The 23,854-nt window shown below is 41.9% G+C and overlaps 1 protein-coding gene across 1 annotated transcript in view; it reads left to right on the top strand.

Moving 5' to 3' along the window:
* The first annotated feature begins 3,439 nt into the window (after positions 1-3,439).
* dap (death-associated protein) overlaps positions 3,440-23,854 on the top strand; it is a 66,520-nt gene continuing 46,105 nt past the window's right edge. Inside the window, exons 1-2 of the mRNA XM_068056245.1 lie at positions 3,440-3,612; positions 13,717-13,819. Of these exons, the coding sequence (XP_067912346.1) occupies positions 3,558-3,612; positions 13,717-13,819 (158 nt within the window). The 5' untranslated portion in view covers positions 3,440-3,557. The remainder of the gene's footprint in view (positions 3,613-13,716; positions 13,820-23,854) is intronic.

Genomic DNA, 23,854 nt, shown 5'->3' with positions numbered 1-23,854 from the left:
GTTGTTACTGTTTAACCTTGAAAGAAGGTTACTGAGACAGGGCATCTTACAAATATATCTATACAATAATCTTAAATATCTTACATCTGCAACATTAAGAATCTTACCTCTGCCTGCTCTTCCTGACAACTTGTCACATTCTGAATGCCTATTTTGGAAATTGCTTATGCAAACTTGCACACTGTAATTGGATCTTAGCCAAGTGTAGGTGCTGCAGAGCCACCATTGGCAGGAAAAGGCAATTATATCACAATAAGTTTAGATCATCACTTTCATTAGATATAGAATTACACAGAGATTAAAAACAGAATCAGGCTGTTTGGCCCAACCAGTCCATGTGGATGTTTACCCACCACACGAACAGCAAAAGGAATCCCTGTTCCCACATCCCTTTCCTTCAATCACCCAGCTAATCTTTTTTTAAATGTCAGTATTGTCCCTACTTCAACAGCACCAACTTAAATTAATATAGTGCCTTTAACGTAGTAAAACGTCCCAAGGTGTTCACAGGAACATAATTCGAAAAAAATTGACACCGAGGCAAAGGAGACATTACAAAAGATGACCACAAGCTTGGTCAAAGAGGAGCATCTTAAAGGGGAAGAGGTGGAGAGGCAGAGAAGTTTAGGGAGGAAATTTCCGAGGAGTCAAGAGGTCAGTCACTAACATCACAGCTACTACCGTTTGTATAGAAAGTTACTCCTCTCCTGTGCTAAGACTCTAAAATTTAATTTTATGTCTATGTTGTTACGACCAGGTGAGAAAGGTATCTGGGAGTCTTTCTCAGCCTTCACCTGGTAATATTGTAGCAGGGTTTTAATTTTAAACACACTGTGTTTTGAGCTCCCCATTGGTAAATCCTTGCTCACCGCTTTCCAATTATAAGGCAAAGAAATGAGCATAAACAGGCTGTCTTAGGTTGAAAGAAGAAAAGTTAAATTTTATTAAACTTAAACTCTAATTCGGTTAACGCCTATGAATACATGCCACACCCCACGCTAGCATGCATACACGATACGCATGTGCAAATAGAGACAGAAAAGAGCAGAAGCAAAATAGTGGAGAGATCTGAGGCAATCTCTGAAGATGGTTTTTTTACTTTGCTTCGAGCTCGCTGTAGAGTCCTTGATTGTAGGTAATCTTGTTTTTCGTTGGGGCCCAGTATTCTTCTTAAACCTTGTTCACTGTTGGAGACTTTTCCCTCTTGGGGTTCATATGTCTTCAATGGTTTCTGAAGCTGGTGAGAGCGAGATGAGAGTAGACAGGAGAGAACTGTTCTCAATCCAGGAGTCAGGAGCTTTCTCAGTTCAAATTCTCTGTGGCAAGTTCAAATTTAAAAAAAACTCTAATAGCCAGTTAGTCATGTGACTAAACTGGTCTGACCATCTCTGTTTGTGTATTCGGCCATCTTAGCACTTAACCTGGAATGGCCGCTAGCTGCTCCGCCTTCAACATCTGATAATCAAAAGTCCATTGTGGATTAAATTGGAACAGGAAGTGGCCTCTTTGTCCTTTCCAAGCACTGTCCGTTACTATGCAAATGTCTTTCCAGTCAAGGGTCTGGTGGGTTTTTTTAAAAAACAAGTTCTTTCTTTACTCCAGTAACAGAATAAAAATCAATGTTCATGTGGCGTAATATGAATGCCTCATTCTTGACAGGTGGGGGCCTGCATGACAATGTCCTTTCAATCCAGACTATTCAACCATTGGAAACTTTCTGTTTTTATCCATCCTGTCCTATCGATTCAAGATTTTAAACAGCTCTGTCGGATCACACATAATATCCTCTTGATACAGGAATTTATTATGCAAAATAAAAATAAGAACGGTATGTATAACTTTAAAATTCTGGCTGAATTATATCTGTGTGCCCTAGCCCAATCATCTCCTGACCTCCAATCCCATTTCACCAAAAAATTGAACTTGGTCTTGACTGCCCCTTATGCAACATCATGGGTGATCAATAAAGTATTAATCAGTATAGGAAAGGTAGATGCTGATTGAATTTTGGTTGGTTGGCATCCTTCCATCTATTCTGTGCCGTAATTTTTCTATGGTTCTATGAAAGATGATGGACATGCAGCAAACAATCCATTTAAGTGGGGTGTCTTCCCTTGGTGCACCTTTGCTGATGGCTGTGAAGGCCAATCCTTGAGAAGCAGGTTCTGCCACAGTGCTACACGTGAAGCTGCCAAGTGATGCTGTGAGTTGTTTTTCACATTGGTGCCTGTTACCAAGCTGCTGTAGCATTGAGCCTGAGGATGTGTTGCCATTTCCCTCTTTCGCCAGCCTGTGACTTCCAGGTGTGATAGTTGACATTCATGTTATGCTTACAAGCATCTTCGAAGCGGAGCTTTGGGCGCTCCACTGGTCATCTGGCCCCAGCTACCTCACTATACAGAGGGTTTTTGGGTATGGGACCATCTTCCATCCCACGGATGTGCCGGATCCACCGAAGCTGCCTCTGTTTCATAAGACAAGCAAATCAAATTTGTTAGGATTGATGTTCTATTGATGTATTTATGAGGCAATTCAAGCATGAGTAAAAATATTGCAGGTTCAATGAGCTTCTGAACTCAAGGATGAGCTGGATGACCTGAAACTGGACACAACATGGGTAGTTGGCAACTATGTTGGAAGGCCATTAACGTGGTGAGTTGAAGGTCAGAGGATTGAATCATAGAATTATACAGCATAGAAGGTGGCCATTTGGCCCAGGGTGCCTTACACCCACTTCTACCATCAAATATATATATATTCAAAAATCATGAGGTAGCAAGAAAGAAACTTTTCCCATTGGCGGAAGGGTTAAGAACCAGACGACACCAATTTAAGGCGAATGGCAAAAGAACCAAAGGCGACATGAGGAAAACATTTTTACACAGTGTGTGGTTAGGATCTGGAATGCACAGCCTGAGAGTGTGGTGGAGGCAGATTCAATTCTGGCTTTCAACAGCGAATTGGATAATTAGCTGAAGAGAAAAAAACTTGTAGGGCTACGAGGAAAAGGGCGGGGAAGTGGGACTAGCTGAGTTGCTCTTGCAGCGAATCAGCATGGAAATAAGAGGCAGAATGACCTCCGATTGTGCTGTAGCCATTCCATGATTCTAAGATATCCTTTTGAAAGTTACTATTGAATCTGTCTCTAGCCACACTTTCAGGCAGTGCATTCCAAATCCCAACAACTCATAGTGTGAAAAAGAATCATTCCCATTCCCCATTCTTTCTGCCCATTGGCCTGTTTAATTCCAGCGGCTCCTATATATGGCTGGGCTGTGAATTGCGTCACAATGCTTTTTGCATTCCTTCCCCCCACGTGGGCAGTCCTTCCTTTCCCACCTTCCCAGATCGCATGACGTCATGGCTTTGCCCTGCACTGCGACTGCGCATTGACGGCGACGCCGGCGCGTGATGACATTATGGGATGGCGAGGAAGGGTAATCGGAGTTGCGCATGCGCGGGACGTGTTGCTGAGCAGCTGTGTATCTGTGTTTGTCAAGCCACGTTGCCACTTTGTAGCAGAGAGTGAGTGAGTGAAAAATATCCAAGGGGCGAGGATGTCATCACCTCCCAAGGAGAAAGTGGAAACCAAAGCTGGGCACCTTCCTGCCGGTACGTACCCTTGGTTCTCAAGATGGGCGGCTTGTGGCATCATATAATTACTTTGTTTTTTTCTCTCTGGGGAACTGGCTGCGAAGTTCACTCAACAGAAGAAATTATGGGATAGTAAATCTAAGTGATGCAATCGTACAGATCAGTGGCTAGGACACAATTCGAAGTTCCAACACCAGCCCTTGTTGCACTTAGTAAAGTTATGTTATTTTTTGTCTTTAGTGAAACAGAAGAAATAACTTACATTTGTAATATTGAAATGAGAACATTTCACTTCTGCTGTTCAAGGGTGCAGAAATGTCTGTTCTGGGGACAAAGTAAAGGGCACCATTACTGTGACAATACTGGTCTCATTCACTTTTGGAGATGTTTACTTAAAATTCAGACCTTGGGTATTTCAGAATGTGTTTTTAATATGTTAGTTTTAAATATCGACAGAATATTGTCTTCTATGAGTTAAAACAAGTGGCAGAAGCTGCAAATCTGAAGCAGAAACAGATAAAATGTTAGAAACACTCACCAGGTCTGTCAGTGTCTGTGGAAAGAACCTGAATGTTTCAGGTGTGGACACTTCTGACTATATCTGGTACATAGTTTAATGTTCTATAAGTAATTTAGAAATATGGCTTGTTTTACAAAAGATTTAACTATCTAGAAAGTGAAAGAAAAATACTGTAGATGCTGGAATGAGGAAATAAGAACAAAAAACATTCAGCAGAGCAGGCAGCATCTGATGGGAAAGAAAGAGTTAAATGTTTTAGGTTGATACCTTTCATCAGAATTGCTTTGAGTGTTTTCCAGCATTTTCTGTTTCTATTTTGAACACTTGTTGCCTTGATTTTTAAAATTCTCATTCTTGTTTTCAGATCCCTCCATGGCATTGTCCTATCTCTTAACTTCCTCCATCCCTGCAACCCTCTGAGATCTTTGTACACCTCCATTTCTGAAAGTTGTACATTTTGCACATCCCTGATTTTAGTTGTGCAGCCATTGCTGACTGTACCTTCAGCTTTCTGGGCCTTAGATTCCGGAATTCCTGTCCAAATCCTCTACCCTCTCTACCCTTCTATCCTCCTTTTAAAATGCTCCATAAAACCTCCCTCGTTGACCAAATTTTTGGTCACCTGTCCTATTATCGTCTACTGTGGTTGGTGTCAAATTTTGTTTGATAAAACTCGCGAAGTGTCTTTGGGTGTTTTACTACATTAAAAGTGTAGTAAGTGCACATTGTTGCTGGATAAACCTCCTTAATATTAGTCTTAGAAAAACTTATGCTGATCAACTTTTAAGAATTAAGTGCACTTGATCAGTACTCATTTGATTTGTTGGCTTGTTTGAAACTATCAAACGAGTGCAGTGATTCAGTTTTATACAGCTTCTCAGGTGAGTTTGACATAAAAGGTAAACTTTAACTTATCTAACGTTAAAGATGGCTTGATAGGTCATACCAAGTCATGATGTGACAATAAACCAGACATCTGATCTGTGCTGAGTTAGTCAATTGGGGAGTGATATCAGAGTGCTAGAATTGACCTCACTGTACCTGGGCTGAGGAAGGGAAACATCAGCTAGGGCTCCTGTTCCAGAGCACACTCAGTCAACTCCTGCTCTAAGTACGTGCATTGGATGGTTGGGTTCAGCTCTAAAGTCCATTAGCATATTGTGTGCTCTACCATTTCATGCTTGAAGGATGGCCGTGTTATGGAGGAGTTGGATGGCCGTTGCTGCGTACAGAACCATCATGCCTGTACTTCCAGGAGAGGCAGTGGTGAAGGAAAGGAAGGGAAGAGCAATAAGAAGTAAAAATAATTTGCCTAATTTTATGGCAGTACAGTACCATCCTTCACTTTAAGAACTTGACTTCAAAATATAAGATCTTAATGAGTAGCCTATTTGAAGAGGCATTATGTTTAAACTTATTGGTTCTAAATCCACTGATAGTGGGGCATTAGATTTTCCACCTGTTGACTTTGAATTATTGGAGGTGTAGTTTGAATCTTTTGTCCAGTTTTAGGAATGTTGAAGAGATTGTGCCATAAGTAACATTTTGGCACTTGTGAACATTTTTGACCTGACTGATAACAGTGTTATTTTTCACATTTCTGCAACCCTATAATGCCACTATATTTAAATGCGGGTATACATGACACTATAAAGCCCAATTATTTGCGAGAACTGTTGCAGACAGCAAGATCCCTTTGAGCATCGCTGGCTTTAGGTTTGTGCTTAACATTACATGGTCCAATTTTACGTGCCACCAATTAACTTTGTCCTCCCCATATTCAGAACAACTGCATTGAAATCTTTAACCCCAACATCACTTTAATGCTATCTGGCACTGCAAGAAATTTGCATCAGGATCTTGTTTCCATTGAATAACTATTTTTTGTGAACATCAGACACGAGACCTTGGAGGAAGCCGTTTTATTACAAAAAGACTGCAGAGGTTTCCACAGCTGGAAGAGTCGACCTGCAGATGCAGGTTTCCGCAAGTTAACTCTCCCCAGTGGCAGAGAGAATCATTACATTTGTAGTTTTTAGTGATCTCTTACCACACTCAGTTCAGATGTTCCCACACAGCAGATGTTTACTTTGAAGGAACATGTCTTTAATACACAAAATAACCTGGAAGTGTGGAACGAGGTGACAGAGGAAATAATACAACACTGCTCACATGGAAGGTTTGCAAATCGGTTAGCATCATCTATGTTCTCCAATTTGTGACCCATAATCTTGCAGCAAGGTTGGTGAGCTGCAGGCAAAAATTGCCTCATGGGATTATGACATAGAATGATTACAGCATGGAAGGAGGCCATTCTGTCTATCATGCTGTGCCGGATCTCTGCAAGAGCATCTCAGCTAGTCCCACTCTCCTTCCCTTTCCCTGTAGCCTTCAAATTTTTTCAATTAAGGTGCTTTTCTAATGCCCTTTTGAAAACCAGGATTGAATCTGCCTCCGCCACAATCTCGGGCACTGCATTCCAGATCCTTACCACTTTCTGCATTTCGTACCACTTTCGTGTCACTGTTGGTTCTTTTGCTATTCACCTTGAATTGGTGTTCTCGGGTTCTTTACCCTACTGCCAATGGGAACAGTTTCTCTCAATCTGCTCTGTCTACGCTCCTCATGACTTTGAACACCTCTATCAAATCTCCTTTCAACATACTCTTCTCTCAGGAGAACAACCACAATCTTTCCACTCTATCCACATAACTGAAGTCCCTCATCCCTGGAATCATTCTCAAATCTTTTCTGCACCCTCTCTCAAGCCTTCACATGCTTCCTAAAATGTGATGCCCAGAATTGGGCAAAATACTTCAGTTGAGGCAGAACCAGTGTTTTACAAAGATTCATCATTACTTCCTTGCTTTTGTACTCTATGCCTCTGTTTATAAAGCCAAGCATCCTATGTGCCTTTTTAACCACTTTTTCAACTTGTCCAGTTTGTTGAAGGTGGCAGTGCACGGTTGCATTAAAAGAGGCATGGCTTCAACAAGGCCAGGGTTCTTAATATTCTTGGTTGGAATGATAGAGAAGGAAAAAGAGGAGGGGCATGGCAGTATTGATTAAAGATGTTAGTTCTAAGTAGAAAGGATTTACTAGATGCTTCTAGGACTGAATTTATTTGTCTTGAGAAACTGAGGGGGAGCAGTTACATTTCTGGCTTTTTTTAAGCATTCCGAGCAGTGGAAAGGAGATAAATGAGCAAATTTCAGAGGCATCTAACAAAACGAGTACCCTCATATCAACTAGGAAAAACATAGTTCTAAGGGTAGGGAAGAAGAAGAATTTCTGATGTGTACAGGAGAACTTTCTCAATCAGATGTCTCCAGTCCAATGAATGAAATGGAGCAAGTGGAGTGTGTTACAGTAGGAGATCGTCTAGCTAATAGTGACCACAACATAACTTGGTTGAGTAATTATGGAAAGAGACCAGAAAATATTGAAGATAAAAATTCTCAGCTGGGGAAGAGCAGATTTTAAGAAGGGGCCTAGTACTGGTAGATTGGAAATGATGATTGCAGGATAAAACAATAACGCAAGGCATTCAGGGAAGAGATAGTTCATTTAGAAACTAGACATATTCCTTTGAAGAGAAAGGGTAGAGCATCCAAAACTAACGGGCCCAGGATGATGAAGCAAATAAAACAAAAAAAGGAGGCTTATGACAAATCAGGAGCAAGATTCAGTTCATAACCAGGAAGGCTATGGAAATACAGGAGGGAATTGAAAAAGTTAACACGGGAGGCAAAGAGAGGTTATGAGAAAAGATTAGTAAGCAACTTTAAATTGACCCCCAAGATATTTTATAAACAAAGTATAAGAAATTATTTTTATTTTATTTTTTATTTAGAGATACAGCACTGAAACAGGCCCTTCGGCCCACCGAGTCTGTGCCGACCAACAACCACCCATTTATACTAACCCTACAGTAATCCCATATTCCCTACCACCTACCTACACCAGGGGCAATTTACAACAGCCAATTTACCTATCACCTGCAAGTCTTTGGCTGTGGGAGGAAACCAGAGCACCCGGCGAAAACCCACACGGTCACAGGGAGAACTTGCAAACTCTGCACAGGCAGTACCCAGAATCGAACCCGGGTCCCTGGAGCTGTGAGGCTGCGGTGCTAGCCACTGTGCTGCTCGGGTAAAAATTGGGTCTACTAAGGATCCATAGGGAAATCTTCATGTCGAGGCAGAGGATATGACTAAAGTATTAAATGATTATTTTACATGTCTTCACAAAGGAAGTGGATGAGGTGAAGGAGGAGTGGGAAGTTGTGGATAAGACAGTAATAGAGAAGATGTACTAAGAAGATTAGCATTACTGAAAGTTAGTAAGTCACCTGGGCAGATGGCATTGGTAAAAATCTTTAAATCTTCATAGGATACAGGAGTAGTGCCAGAGGACTGGAGGGTTGCTAATGCTATACCACTATTGGGGAAAGGGATATGCCAGAAAACTACAGGCCATTCAGCCTAACATCAGTGGTGGGAAGTTATTGGAAACTGATTAGGGGAAAAAAAACTTTTATTTCAGTTAATCAAGGAGACTCAGCATGGATTTGTTAAAGCCAAATTGTGTCTGACTAATTTGATTAAATTTTTTGCGGTAACAGAGAAGATTGATCAAGATAGTGCAGTAGTTGTGTATATAGACTTTCGGAAGGCATTCAAAGTGCCACACGGGGCTTATTAAGATGATTGAAACCCTTGGAATTAAGGGGAAAGTGGCGACATTGATACAAAGGATGGTGATGGAGGGATATCTTTTCAGACTGGGAGGTGGTTTACAAAGTTCCCAAAGGGTCAGTTACACTTTGCACTTTCTAGAAACAACCTAGGCTCAGACATGGTGAGCAGTTTATAAAGTTTGCAGATGATACCAAACTTGGCAAAGTATTAGATAGTTATACATTTCAAGATAATGTAAACAGGATGCTGAAATAGGCAGAAACAGGGTAGATGGAGTTTAATGTGGAGAATTGTGAAGTGATGTGCACTTGGAGGACTAATATGGAAAGACAGTGTACTATAAACGGCATGACTTTGCAAAGTGCAAATGAACAGAGACACCTTGGTGTCGATATACACATTCTTAAAGATGATTTTAAATAAAAAGCATATGATTTGCTTGGGTTTATTCATAGAGGCATAGACTATAAAAGCAAATAGATCATGCTAAAACTTTATAAGTGACTGGTTAGGCTTCAGCTGGTGTATCGTGGACAATTCTAAGCATCACACATCAGGAAAAATGTAAAGGCCTTAGAAAGGGTACAGAGGAGGTTTACGAGGATATTATCAGGGGTGAGAGACGCCAGTTATTAGAGTTTGGAAAAGTTAGGACTGTTCTCCTTCGAACAGGGCAAGTTAAGAGGTGGCCTCATCGAGGTTTTCACAATGATGAGCAGTTTGGAGAGAGAAAAACTACTCCCTCTAGCAAGTGGGTCAGTAACAAGAGGTCATAGATTTAAGATCATGAGCAAAACATCTAGAGGGGAGATGAGAATTTTTTTCACCCTGAGTTGTCGGGATCTGGAAAGCTCTACCTGAAAAGATGATGGAAACTGATTCCATAAATAATTTTGAAAGGGAGCCAGACTGGTATTGAGGAGGAGGAACTTGCAGGGTTACAGAAAAAAAAAATCACGGATGTGGAACTAGGCACAGTTACTTTTTCAAAGAGCCAGCACAGGTGTGATGGGCCAAAGAGCCTCCTTCTGTACTGTAAATTTCTATTGTTAGTCGGGTGAGGAGGGGTCGAAGGGCTTCCCTCTTTCACCCTTGTTTGACGGGTTTCATTTTTTTAAAGTGGATGTACTTGCCAATTCAGTGAGTTTTTGATTATTTACATGTTAGGTTCATAATAAGAACGAGTCGTAGAGGTTTTCTTGAGTTTAACAAAGAAAGAGGTTAGCTTTATTGTACTTAAACTGATCTAAGTAAAATAATAAACAGTGCTGCAACATTCACACACACACTCTTGAGGTTCACACACACAAATAGATTACAGGGTAGGGAAGGGTAGGTAGATTGATCGAGTTAGAGTCCATAGAGAAAAATAAGGAGTATACAGTCTGTGGAGTTTGGTGATTTGGCTGGCTTCTAGCTGAATTCAGTGGTCCTGAGGCCTCTGGTTTGAAGAGGTAGATGGCTGATTCAGTGGGTCTCTTGGATACAGCAATGTTGATTATTTCCTTCAAGGCGTCTCTGGTTGCAGCTGGAGTATGCAGAGGTGGTCAGTTAGCAGGCAGGGTTTGAAGTTTGCAAGCTGGAATGGGGAGAAAGAGAGAAGGGAGGGCCCTCCACTTGGGTCTGCACTTGGAGTCCAGATGTTTGTCAGCCTGCTGCAGAGAAACACCAGCTTAAAACACACCGATTAGGGGGTGCTCGTCACGTGACAGTCACCCAGTGATTCAAGTGTGGTAGTTAGTGTATTTCTTGCAACTAAAACAGCCCATGTCTGGGGGTTTCTTCTCAGAACCAGGGTCCCATTGTTCAAGTGATAGTCTTAGTACCTTGCTAATGGGAACAGGCAGTTCCCTTAAATTTCCCAGGTTTTAGTTTTTGCTGGGACAGGGCAGACATTTCGTCTCTACCTTGCAGGCCTTGCATTGTCAGATAGTGTTGCAAATTAGATGGCCATCTTAAGCTGCGAGCAAAGTCACCTTTTATCTGTTCCTTTTTTAATTCCTTAAAAAAAAAATCCAGGTCTCCAGTCGGTGGATTTAAAAAAAAATCATTCAACATAACATGTTGGCGTGGCTATGAAAAGCTGAAAATGGACAGATCAGTCAGTATCTGAAAAAGAAAGATGGGCTTACTTTTCTTTTAATCAGAATTTAAGTAGATTGGGTTTTTGGCAATTAGTTTGGTGGCAGTTTTATTATAACCTATAAAATGTTACAGTCCAAGAAAGTTATCACATTCTGACCTCCATACCCAGTACACAATTGTTGCCTCACTGTAAAATTCCTGTTCAATATTGACTAATTGACCGACCTAGTTTATGCATAGATGTTCTTTAAAATTCCATGTTCATCTGCACGTACACAGAAGCGTTTTTGGGCAGTCTTGACAATCTCTAAGGGTGATGTGAGGAATGATTACTTAATTGGCTGGTTTGAAAGCCTTTTTTAATGTTCACACATGTGACATTCATCTAGGAGGCAGGATTAGAATGTGATTTGTCTTGGTAAAAGGCAGTAGTATATAGGATGGGGACTTGCACATTTCAATAAGAATTCCATTAGCAGAGAAAGAAATTCACTTGCATATTGGAAGACCTTTGAAGATTTTGCAGTTGCAAAGGTAGTTTTAAAAAAATTAATAAAGCACTCTCATTCTAATTTATTTATTTTTAACCTGATAAATATTTTCAAGAGAAAACTAAAAAACATTGCCAGATTACTGGACTTGACACATGAATCGCTGCCTTGTAACTCAAGAGCTGTCCTGTTTGCAGTTGAATAGCAGAAACATTTGCTGGTTAGACCTGTCCTTGATCCTGAAAATTTGTAGTACAGTGCCATGTTTGAAGGTTATTGTGTACTATTCCTGTTAAAGTCTATATGACTAGTTTATCTGTTATCAAAAGCCCATCATAACTTATTCTTTAAAGGGGGGAAATAAACTTTGAGCAGACAGATTTAAAACCTGTTATAACAAACAGGAGGGCATGATGCTATTTTGAAAGTGCTCCCTCCTTGCTCCCCCGCGACCACCCCCAGGTCTGCCTCTGTGGCAAAGACCATTTCTTTGTCTGAGAATCACAGGCTACTACCTGACCTCTATGCCTGTGCTGCTTTCCATCTGCTTGCAAGGAGTTGTGTGAAATGTCCCTGAGTGCACCTTACACTGTTTTCCCTCTTTGGTCTGCCCCTTTTTCCTTTTGGAAGTGTCTGACCTCTGCTGAGCTCCTTTCTGTGAAGGCAGAGTAGAGTTGCCAATTCTGGCTGAACGTATTCTTGGCAGTTTCATCACAAGGCCTTCTGACACTACCCCACCCAGTCAAACAGCCTTTTTACCTCCCATCTCCAATATATAAAAACAAAAAAAAACTGAAAGAAAATGAGAAGAAAAGATTTTCCTCCTGAATTGCCCACAGCACTGTCCAGGAAAGAAGGAAGGATTTGCATTTATATAGCCCAAAGTGCATTACAGCTGTTGAAATACTTCTGAAGTGTAGTCACTGTTGTAATGTATGAAACATGGCAGCCAGTTTGCACACAGCAAGATCCCACAAGTAGCAATGTGATAATGACCAGATATTCTATTTTTAGTGATGTTGGTTGAGGAATATATATTAGTCAAGATACTGGGCAAACCCCTCTGTTTTTTGCAATAGTGCTGTGGAATCTCTTATGTCCACCCAAGGGGGTAGATGGGGTCCTTAGTTTAATGTCTTGTCTGAAAGATAGTACCTCCAACAGAGCAGCACTTCCTGAGTATTGCACTGCGGTGTCAGCCGAGATTGTTGTCCCCAAGTGTCTCGAGTGGAACTTGAAGGTACAACCTTCTGACTTGGAGCCAAGCATGTTACCCATTGAGCTTCAATACCGGAGCTCCTTGCCTCCAACCACACCCCGCCCCCACCTTCCACTCTTGTCTCTCATTGTTCCTAAGATCTGCAGCCTTTTAAAACCCAAGCTTGGTGTCAGTCACTGGCACCTACTCTTTACAAATTGATATACTGCACTGAGATTTGGCCATTCAATTTAAAAGGTTCTCAAACATGTGCAAGCATCCAAAAATAAAAGCAAAATACTGCGGATGCTGGAAATCTGAAATATAAACAAGAAATGCTGGAACCACTCAGCAGGTCTGGCAGCATCTGTGAAAAGAGAAGCAGAGTTAACGTTTCGGGTCAGTGGCCCTTCTTCGGAACTGACAAATATTAGAAGAGTCACAGGTTATAAGCAAGTGAGGTGGGGGTGGGGCAAGAGATAACAAAGGAGGTCTAGATTGGACCAGGCCACATAGCTGACCAAAAGGTCACAGAGCAAAGGCTAACACCTAATCTGTACTAATGCTTTGTCTTTCAACACACCATTAACATATTGTTTGCCTTTGCACCAGCTACAAGATGCACTGCAGCAACGCACCAAGGCTCCTTCGACAGCACCTTCTAAACCTGTGACCTCTACCACTTAGAAGGACAAGGGCAGTAGATGCATGGCAACACCACCACCTGCAAATTCCCCTCCAAGCCACACACCCTGTCACTGTCACGATCCTGGAACTCACTTCCTGACAGCACTGTTTGTGTACCTGCCCCACATGGACTGCAGTAGTTCAAGAAGGCAGTTCGCCACCACCTTCTCGAGGGCAATTCGGGATTGACAATAAACGCTCTCCTAGCCAGTGACACCCACATCCCATGAATGAATAAAAAAAGAATTTTTTAAACATAGAATTTGACTCCAGTTGAAGGAACATTAAAATGTCCAGTAATTTTGTAAAATTTTATTGTCCATGAACTTCTCTCCCCGATCCCCTTTTTTTTGTTACACTGGGGTCTGCCTCCTTCCTTGACTCTCTGCCAACCCTCCCACTCTTTCTTTCCCTGCTCTTACTCTCACTTTATGTCTCCAGTCAAAGCAGGTGGTATGCGGATTGTGAAGAAACATCAAGGCTCTGTGACTCAGGCTTCTGCTGTGGAGAAAGATAAAGAGAGTGAAGACTGGGAAAGCAACAGGTGAGATTGACTTATCTCTAAGTGGAGCAATTGATAGTCATCAGTAAATGTACTAGAAAAAACAAAGCATGAGCTGATGCAGTGACTTGGCTCCCTGTGGTTACAACTATGTTATAGCCTATGAGATTAGCGTAGATGAAGGTGATAATGCTGTAATTAAGAATAGTTGGCAGTGTAAGTGGAAAGACATTTCACACTTTGTTGAGCTTGCTCTGGCCTCGTTTGTATGTGCCATACTGAACGCCAGTGGTGTCACATCTCCTGAGTTTCTTGGGTCTAGACCCATCGAGGAAATTAGACGGAGATAAGTGAAGTGCTGCTTCCAGTGTCACCTGATCAGGGTGAGGCATCTGCCAACTTTCTATTGCAATTTCTGTGACTCGGAACAGCTTTTGGGAGCCCTTTTTTATTACTTTGCATGTTTTCCACAAAAACCTGTACTTGACCGACTACATTTCACAAGGTCAGCTGCTGGTGAGCACAATTTTTGTTTTTAAAGGGCAACAGCGGTATAACTCATTTCAAGGAAATTCTAAATCCCAGTTCAAGGGTCTGTGTGAACATATAGAATTGACAGGCAGGTGAAGTCCAGATAGTGCATCAAGCATGCCCCACACTGGAGCGCCATGTCTAAACACCCAGCCTTCCCCCAACCCCATGCAGCCAATAATCTCCTTAAAGGGACCAAAAAAAGGAAAAACCCCAGGACCAATAAGGGAACAATTGTGGGCAATTCTTCTCTGACTCTTTCAGGTGATAGAAACCAGTCCGGGAGATCACATGGATCATATCTGTAAAGTGTCGTACCTTTTGTATGATGTGATCTCATCTCTGTCCCAGTCAAAAACCAGTTCAGCTCTCTCTTGAAGGCGTACAGAGAATCCGTACCCAGCACACCAGCTAGCAATGAAATAAATCATTCCTTGCCCTTTCTTATTCTTTTTCTCTACTGGCTGTACCCTGCTTTGATACAACTTCAGTTACATGGCCAAGAATGCACTGCCTGAGAGTGTGGTAGAGGCAGGTTCAATTGAGGCATTCAAAAGGGAATTAGACAGTTATCTAAAAAAGAAGAATGTGCAGGGTTACGGGGAGAAGGTGGGGGAATGGCATTAGATGAATTGCTCATTCAGAGAGCCCGTGCAGACACGATGGACTGAATAGCTTCCTTCTGTGCTGTAATAATTCTGTGATTCTGTAAAACCTGGAAAAACTATTTGATTTTAACAAATGAAATTTAATATCTCTCCAAATTACTAAATGCAGTCCATTAAACGTTTTGGGTCTCTCGTGGGACTGTCTTAACTGTTGGTATTCTTGCACTTCCTAATAGTAATAAAATTGCTTTCCATTCTATAGGGTCCTGGGCCAGAAAACACAGTTATAGAATTGTAGAATGATACAGAAGAGAAGGAAGCCATTCAGCCCACTGGCTCTTGAAAGAGCTATCAATTAGTCCCACTCTGCTGCCCTTTCCCCATAGCCCTGCAAATTTTCCCCTTCAGGTATTTATCCAGTTCCCTTCTGAATGTTATTAAATCTACTTCCACCATCTTCTTGAGCAGCGAATTCTAGATCATCATAACTCACTAAGTAAGGAGCATTCTGCTGCTCTGAAATGCTCCATTGAAGATCAAATGCAATTACTACTCTGAGTTACCCCATATTAATCGGAAGAGCCAACAATGACTTGCATTTATATAGCTTCTTTAAAATATCCTAAGATACTTTACTGGAATGGGGCTGGAGAGGGAAAATAAAATAAACACGACTGGATGGGGAGCCATGTGTGGCAATGTTAGGAAGAAGCTTTGTTGAGAAAATGGGTCTTGAGAATACTTTTAAAGTAGAAAAGGATGAGGCCAGTGTCAAGGAGGTAGCTCTGGTGAGTTGGGTAGGGATATCAACTGTGGTTAGAGGGATCCCTTGAGGTTTCATTGCAAATACCTCTTGCCTCCAACCACCCCAGCCAGTTAAACAACCATTCTTCCCCATCTCTAATAATTTTATAACTGAGAGTTAAAATTGTTCAAAGAAACTGAAAAACAACACTCCATTTTCTGAAAACACCTCTGATTTTTCTCCTGGGCTGCTTGCAGCAGTGTCCTAGAGGTTAATCTTGAATTCCTGGAGACTCCAGTCAACTCTGGAGCAAGTTGAGGCAGCTGAAGGATCTACCACTAATGGGGAGAGGAAACTAAGAAATGGGAGAATGGGTGGAACACAGGGTTGGAAGGTAGTGGGAAAGTATAACTACTGGAGCAGGATGCAGAGATAGCAAGGTTAAAGTGTTGAAAGCTCAAACTAACTATCGTTAATCGAAATTAAGAAAAGAACTGGCATAAAAACTGAGTAAACTTTCACGAGGGCAGTGAACATGTGGACAAGGAGGTAGTAACATCTTAGCAAAAATTTGAAGGAGATATAAAACATGTAGAAATTTTTGTTGTACTTGAAGGGTTTCAGAAAATGTACTTAGGATTTCATCAATGCAGACCTTAACCCTGGAATGTTGCTGCTTAGAATGTGTTTGCAGTATTGGGCCCAAAATCTCCCCTACCAGTTAACTCCTAGTCAGATTTCTTTCTCTTGTGAGAAAGAGAGAAAATGACTTTTTTTTTTCAAAACCCCTGAGAAAAGGAGGGAGTTATTCCAGCCACAGACTCTTATCTTCCTTCTCCATGGGAGCTTAGGATACTATTTGGCAGTATTAGGGTTATTCTGAGAGCATCACATCTGCTGTGTTGCATTGCATCTTTGCATGTACTTGAGAAAGAGAAAATATTTCCTTAAACAGCCCATTCTTAACACCGGGCACTTGTGCTGTGGGGTTTACTTTTCATACCACACATGACACTTGGAAATCCCCATTAAATATGGCCAACAGTAGATAACAATCCCATTTTTTTTTTTTAAAAGCACAAGTGCATGACATTGAAAAATACAGTAAAAAGTGAATGGAAGATAACAGTGGGAAGAACAATGGGATAAGATGAATTTACTGTAAGAGGATGTCAGTCTTTGCTCACAAGATGGATTTTGAAGTGGGTGAAGAATTAGAGGTATATTCAGTAATCTGGCTATGTATTTTGACTAAATGAATACAGATTTTAAGCAGGGCAACTGAAGGCTTGGGGATTTGTTGCCATTGATGCATAGATAAATAATGGCTGTCTGACTGCAGATGGATAAATGTGGTTCATTATCATGTGGAGACATCCAAAAGTACAATTAAAATAGTTTTAGTTCTGCTCTGTGATTTCACAGTTACAGATTTAAGAATACGTTGCTTTAAATGGGGCCCATTAAGCTCTATAAGATGCTAAAAGAATACTTTTTACTTAAGGGATTTAAAGCAACCATGTGTATAAATTGTAAATTCTAGGAGAAAGCCAACTAACTGCTAGAAATTAGAAGAATGATGAAGAGGGATTGAATGAAGCTTGACTGGGCAAAATAATTGGGAAAGAATAATTTGTATGCACCGAATAGCAGCACCAAGTTTTATTTTCATTGAAGCTACAATAACTTAGTTGGGGACAGAAGGAGGAAGTTTGTAGAAAGAAAGACCTAAACCAGCTGGTGGACGCTGGGACAATTGGAACTTTCATGAGCCAGATTGGTCAAAGTTTTGTTGGATAAAGTTATCAGGGGATAAACCATGATCTAGTTGAATGGCAGAGCAGGCTCGAAGTGGCTGAAAGGCCTACTCCCTCTTCTTATGCCTTGACCTCCAATCATAATACGGGAATGGTAATAATGACAGTGATCAAAAACAGCAATGATGTGTGTTTGAGGGGCCTTTAATGTAGAAATGTGTCCCAACATGCTTGACAGTTGGGGAAAATATGGCAGCTGAGCCAAAGAGAGAGAGAGATAAGGAGGACTGACAAAAGCTTTGTGAAAAAGGTGCATTTTTAGGACAGCTCGGGGGAGGAGATGGAATTGGAGAGGCAGAGGAGCTTAGAAAGGGAATTCGGGTGTAAGGCCTCGACGGCTGAAGGCATGGTTGCCTGTGGTGAGGCCATGGGCTGGGGGAGTGGGCAAAAGGCCAGAGTCAGATGTATGGAGAGTTCAGGGGATTGCAAGTCTGGAGAAGGCTACAGAGGTGTGATGACATGAGGCCGTGAAAAGATTTAAGTAGAAGGTATGTGTATTTTAATCTGGAGACAATGGGGGTCTGGGAGCCAATGTTGGTCGGTGAGGACCAGGACAACAGGTGACTGGGACTTGATGTGCGTCAGGATATGAACAGCAGAGCTTTGGAAGAGCTGAAGTTTTGTGGAGGGTCGGAGGCTGGCCAGGGCATTGTTGGAATAGTTGAATCTAGAGGTGCCGGAAGGCATGAATAAGGGTTTGAGAAGTAGATGGAACAGGTGAAAGGGTTGGAACAAGCTGTTTGGTTGAAAGGAGGGGGGAGATCCCAAGGTGTAGATTGGTGATGGGGGACAAATGGTGGAAAATGTTGGCAGCTGGAGAGGCTTCAGTGAGGGTAAAGTTTTTGGCATTTGTAAACCAGGCTTCATCAAAGCTAGGATGTCCGAAGCAATCATCTACATTTAAGGGGTCAAGTGAACAAAGAGATAAAAGTAGTGGGCACAGGTTGACAGTGGAGGCCAAAATGTGCATCTGAACAGATATGGGTTACATGGGCATGCTTGATTTGGAGACTTTTGCTAGTTACAATTGATAGGCAGGGATCAATCATAGAATCATTATGGCGCAGGAAGAGGCCATTCGGCCCATCGAGTCCACGCCAGCTTTCTATAGAGCAATTCAATCAGTCCCATTACCCTGCTTTATCCCAATAGCCTTGCAAGTATATTTCCCTCAAGTGTCTATCCAATTTCCTTTTGAAATCATTCATTGTCTCTGCTTCCACCAGTCTCATCGACAGCGAATTCCAATTCATTCCTACTTGCTCTGTGTGTGCGTGCATAAGTTTAGTATCAAGGGCAAATGTTAAAATTCTACTCTGTATTCCGATATCCAAATTATGTATACATATCAAAAAAAAAAAGCAGTGGTCCTAGCACTGACCCTAATCTGAAAAACAACCATTTACCATGACTCGTTGTAACTGGCCCTCCTTTTCCATGAGCCCCACTTTTATTAACCAGTCTTTTATGTGGTACTTTGTCAAACATTTTCTTGAAATTCATATAGACAACATCCACTTTTTTCCCTCATTGATCTTCTCTGTTACTTCATCAAAAATTCAATAAGATTAGTCATGCATGATGTGTCTTTTACAAATCTGTGCAGGCTCTCCCTAATTAACTCAAAACTTTCCAAGTGCCTGTTGATTTCCCCCCCCCCTGTTTATTGTTTCTAAAACCTTACCCACCACTAATGTTAAACTGACTGGAAAATTGCTCTATTTCTTGCTAGTGGAAATGTACATTGATAGGAGTGCTTCACTGTTAAAAACCATCCAAAAATTAAAACTAGTTCAAAAGTCTGAAACTTTTAACAAATTTGTGCAGTTGTCTCTGATTCAATGCTGTCATTCTGTACAGGATGGCAACATGAAAGTGGTGGTTTGTGAACAATCTACTGTAATGCACATGGTTTGAGCAAGGCTGGTTAACACCTTAGCTACCATCGTAGGAATAGGCAGACCACAACTGTAATGAAGAGAGGACAATCCAGTGCAAGACAACAGAATAAAACAAGTTATTCCACAGGCTAGAAAAAAAAATCCTCAGTTTTCCTTGAATGCTTCCATGAGCAAGTTCAGTAGAGCATCACCCTCGGGGTGGTACGTGTGATTGATCTGGGTGGGGAGGTGTTATTTAAATGGCACAGAAATTATGAAATAACAAAAACTTGCATTTATATAGTGCCTTTAATATCCCAACACTTTTAAATAAATAAATAAATTGCAGCCCTATTTCCAGATATATCTCTGTCTTTGCTTCACTGACAGTTGATTTTCATTGTAGCAGGGAAGGAGCAAAAGGATTTTGTCCAGCTAGATAATGGGTGGAACGATGACAGCAAGAGAGCAATGTACAGAAAAACTTCAACTATATAGAATTATGTAATATTTATAGGACAGAAACTGGCCATTCTGCCCAACTGGTCTACAGTGGTGTTTATGCTCCACACAAGCTTCCTCCCATCTTTCTTCATCTGACCCTATCGCCATAACTTTCTGTTCTTTGCTCTCTCATGTACTTACCTAGCTTCCCCTTAAGTGCATCTATGGCATTTGCCTCAACTACTCCATATGATAGCCAGTTCCACATTCTAACCACCAATGCCCACACATTGGGTTCCTTGCAGTCTTTCATGTGACTGGACATGAGGGTGAGATTGGTAGAAAGCGAATGCCCACCTAGTCACCGGCAATGACAAGGCAGCAGCGTTGCCTGTCAGAGGCATGTCAGCTTCTCTGTGAAGGGTCCCAGTCAGTCAAAGATGACTCCTGCACTGCTGCTTCTGTGGCTGCATGCAAGAAGCATTCCTGTGGTGCCATCATGGATAGTCAGGCTGCCAGAAGCATAGCTGTTGTGCTTGTCTTTGTCGGGCAACATTTATGAACTTGCAGGAGAAAACTGTGCACAGCCCAAAAGAAATGGCCAAGGCTGATGGTGGCCTCCTTTATCTGGCCATCCTGACGCCCATGGAGGAGGGGGCTGTTGAGCTTGGAGGCTACCATGGGGCCTATTCCATTGTGAATGGTGAGACAAGAGTGGAGATACATGAGAGTGATTGGCCTTATGGATGGGCATAAGGGACCCTCTGGCAAACATGAGGCAGAGTGCTCATGCGTCCACCACTGGTCCAATGGAGCTCCACATTAGGAGTACTCTGAAGGATGTGATGGAATGCGCAAATGCATCTAATTAAGCTCTCTCACACAGGTCAAAGACGAGAGCAAACGGCTCCAGTAGCTGGGGGACAGCTGTCCACCTCTGAGGAGGAGGGGACCTCAGAGGGTGCACCGTCACATCATTCCCCCGCACCTTCCACCGGCACATATGTCGGTGGGTATCTGTTCACAATTAATTTGGGGTTGCCACCTGGTGATCACAGCTCAGATTTACCCGAGTAACTGATGGAGGCTGTGGCAGCCAACTCCACCAACACTCTGAGGACTGTGAGAGCCCTAGGTGAGGCTGATGATATGCATCTGGAGCTATCATCAAGGTGGCAGATGCTGGAGCTGCAGCGTGAGGTGCAGGAACATCTGAATGTGCTTCCAGAGTCTATGCACACCCTGGCACGGATGATGGAGGAGTCCATCTAGGCCATCAGTGTTGCCATGTCTCTGGTGTGCACGTACTTGGCTTCTTCCATTGAGAGATTGACAACCCTCATAGAGAGCCATATCCAGCAGACCACTCAGTGGATGCTGGAGCTGCATGCCATCACCATCTCAATGAGCTTTGTGCAGCAATGGCTGGGTGAGAGGCGGCAAGGCACCTGGACTCACTGTCAGGTTCTCCCACTCCTCAAGTGAGCAGGGAGGTATAAGTGCACCCTGAAAGGGAACAGGAGCAGCATCTGGAGTCTCCTCTTAGGGCACTCCTGGGGCTGAATTGTATGGGCCCCCCGGAAACAGGTTTGGAGGGAAGTGCATTTGATGTAATTTACATGGACTTTAGCAAAGCTTTTGATAAGGTCCCACATGGCAGACAGATCAGTAAATTAAAAATTCATGGGATCCATGGGAAAGAGGCATGTTGGATCCAAAATTGATTGGCTTGGTGACAGGAAGCAAAGGATAATGGTCGACGGGTGTTTTTGTGACTGGAAGGCTGCTTCCATTGGGGTTCCGCAGGGCTCAGTACTGGGTGCCTTACTGTTGGTGGTATATATCAGTGATTTAGACTTAAATGTAAGGGACATAATTAAGAAGTTTTCAAATGATATGAAAATTGGCTGTGTGGTTGATAATGAAGAAGAAAGCTGTAGACTGCTGGAAGATATCAATGGACTGTTTAGGTAGGCAGAAAAGTGGCAAATGATGTTGGATCCAGAGAAGTGTGAGGTAATGCACTTGGGGAGGACAAACACAGCAAGGGAATACACAATAAATGGTAGGAATCTGTGAAGCGTAGAGGAACAGAAGAACCTTAGAGTGCATGGCCACAGATTCCTGAAGGGAGCAGGACAGGTAGATAAGATGGTTAAGAAGGCATATGGAATACTTATACTCTATGCTTCGGCAAATAAGGGTAAGAGTAGGGAGGTTGTGCTATAACTGTATAAAACACGTGTAAGACAGCAGCTGGAGTACTGAGTACAGTTCTGGTAACCGCATTGCAGGAAGGATGTGATCACACTAGAGAAAGTACAGAAAAGATTTACAAGCATGTTGCCCAGAATAGAGAATTTTAGCTATGAGGAAGAATTCGATAGGCTGGGTTTGTTTTCTTTGGCACAGAGGAAGCTAAGAGGAGATTTAATTGAGGTGTTTAAAATTGAGGGACCTGAATAGAATGGATAGGAAGGACCAAATTCCATTAGATTTAGATTTAAAGTAATTGGTGGAAGGATTAGAGGGGAGTTGAGAAATGTTTTTCACCCAGAGCTTGGTGGGGGTCTGGAACTCACTGCCTGAAAGGGTAGTAGAGGCAGAAGCCTTCAGTGCATTTAAAAAAACACTTGGATATGCATTTGAGGTATCGCAACCCACACGCTATAGAACAAGAGCTGGAAGGTGGGATTCGACTGGATAACTCTTTTTTGGCTGTCACGGACATGAGGTATACAAAATTATGAGGGGCATTGATAGGATAGATAGGAAGAAACTTTTTCCCTTAGTGGAGAGGTCAATAACTAGGGGGCATAGATTTAAGGTAAGGGGCAGGAGGTTTAGAGGGGAGTTGAGGAGGAATTTTTTCACCCAGAGGGTGGTTGGAATCTGGAACACACTGTCTGAAGGGGTGGTAGAGGCAGGAACACTCACGACATTCAAGAAATATTTAGATAAGCACTTGAAACGCCATAACATACAAGGCTACGGGCTAAGTGCGGGGAAATGGGATTAGTTAGGACAGGTGTATAATGGTTGGCACAGGCGCATTGGGCCGAAGGGCCTGTTTCTGTGCTGTAAAACTCTATGACTCTGGATAAAGAAAAGAGATCAGTCTTTTTTTTTCTAGAGAAAAGAGCCCCAGCCTGTTCAACCAGTTTGTGATCAACGATCTGAGAAAGATGTCGGCAGGTTCTGGCATTGCCTTCTCCTTACAATATGAGCACAAGAGCTTCAGCTGATTTAAGATGATGAGAGTTTGATGTTAGTCGGGGCTTATGTGTAAGTTTACAACCTCTATTCAGTACCCGGAGCTAAAAGATAAAAACAACGCTAGTGAATTAATGGAGTTAATTTAAAAATAAGAATTGTTAATAAAGGTTTTTATAGGTTGTCTAGATACAAAATAGTGTGTCTGCAAGGCTTTCACCAGGGGAAGAATAGAATACTCTGCTTTAGCCTTTTAAAATGCGAAAAACAATGCTGGATATTTGAGAAAACAGCTATGGAGCTAATTGCCACAGACCCTTCGAGTAACGTACTGAGATCCAGTTTGAACTGAATACATTTTTCACAGTCAATGCAGATTGTGTTTTTTAAAACTAAGCATAGGTGACTGATCTCACAGATAAAGCAGAAAGTTAGTTGGCATGCCATATTGTTGGGGAAAAAGAGCAAAAAATACCTAATCTTCTAACAGGAAAGTACCACCCATTCCATGAATATTAAATAATATAAAAATCAATTTGGTCTTTTGAAGTGTTTTAAAGTCTGTACATTTTAAAAGGCGATTCAATTCCACTCTATCTGGAGAGTTTCTTTTGATAAATCTGTGCTACTGGAATACTGTTTGGGTATGAATGCTCCATGGATTATAAAAACTGAATTTGAGGAATTCTTTCTGTTGAGCAAAGACCCTGGTGGAGTTGGATTCCCAGTGAAATTTCCCTTTGGCCCCAAACTTACTGAAACATCAGGGAGTGGGGGTTTCTTCCTATAAACAATGATGACAACTTGTGTTATTTGGAGCCTTTGATGCAGAAAATGTC

Source organism: Heterodontus francisci, chromosome 2 (assembly GCF_036365525.1).
Source record: "Heterodontus francisci isolate sHetFra1 chromosome 2, sHetFra1.hap1, whole genome shotgun sequence".
Taxonomy (NCBI): domain Eukaryota; kingdom Metazoa; phylum Chordata; class Chondrichthyes; order Heterodontiformes; family Heterodontidae; genus Heterodontus; species Heterodontus francisci.
Note: the sequence above shows the minus strand (reverse complement) of the source record. Positions and strands in the feature narration are given on the sequence as shown.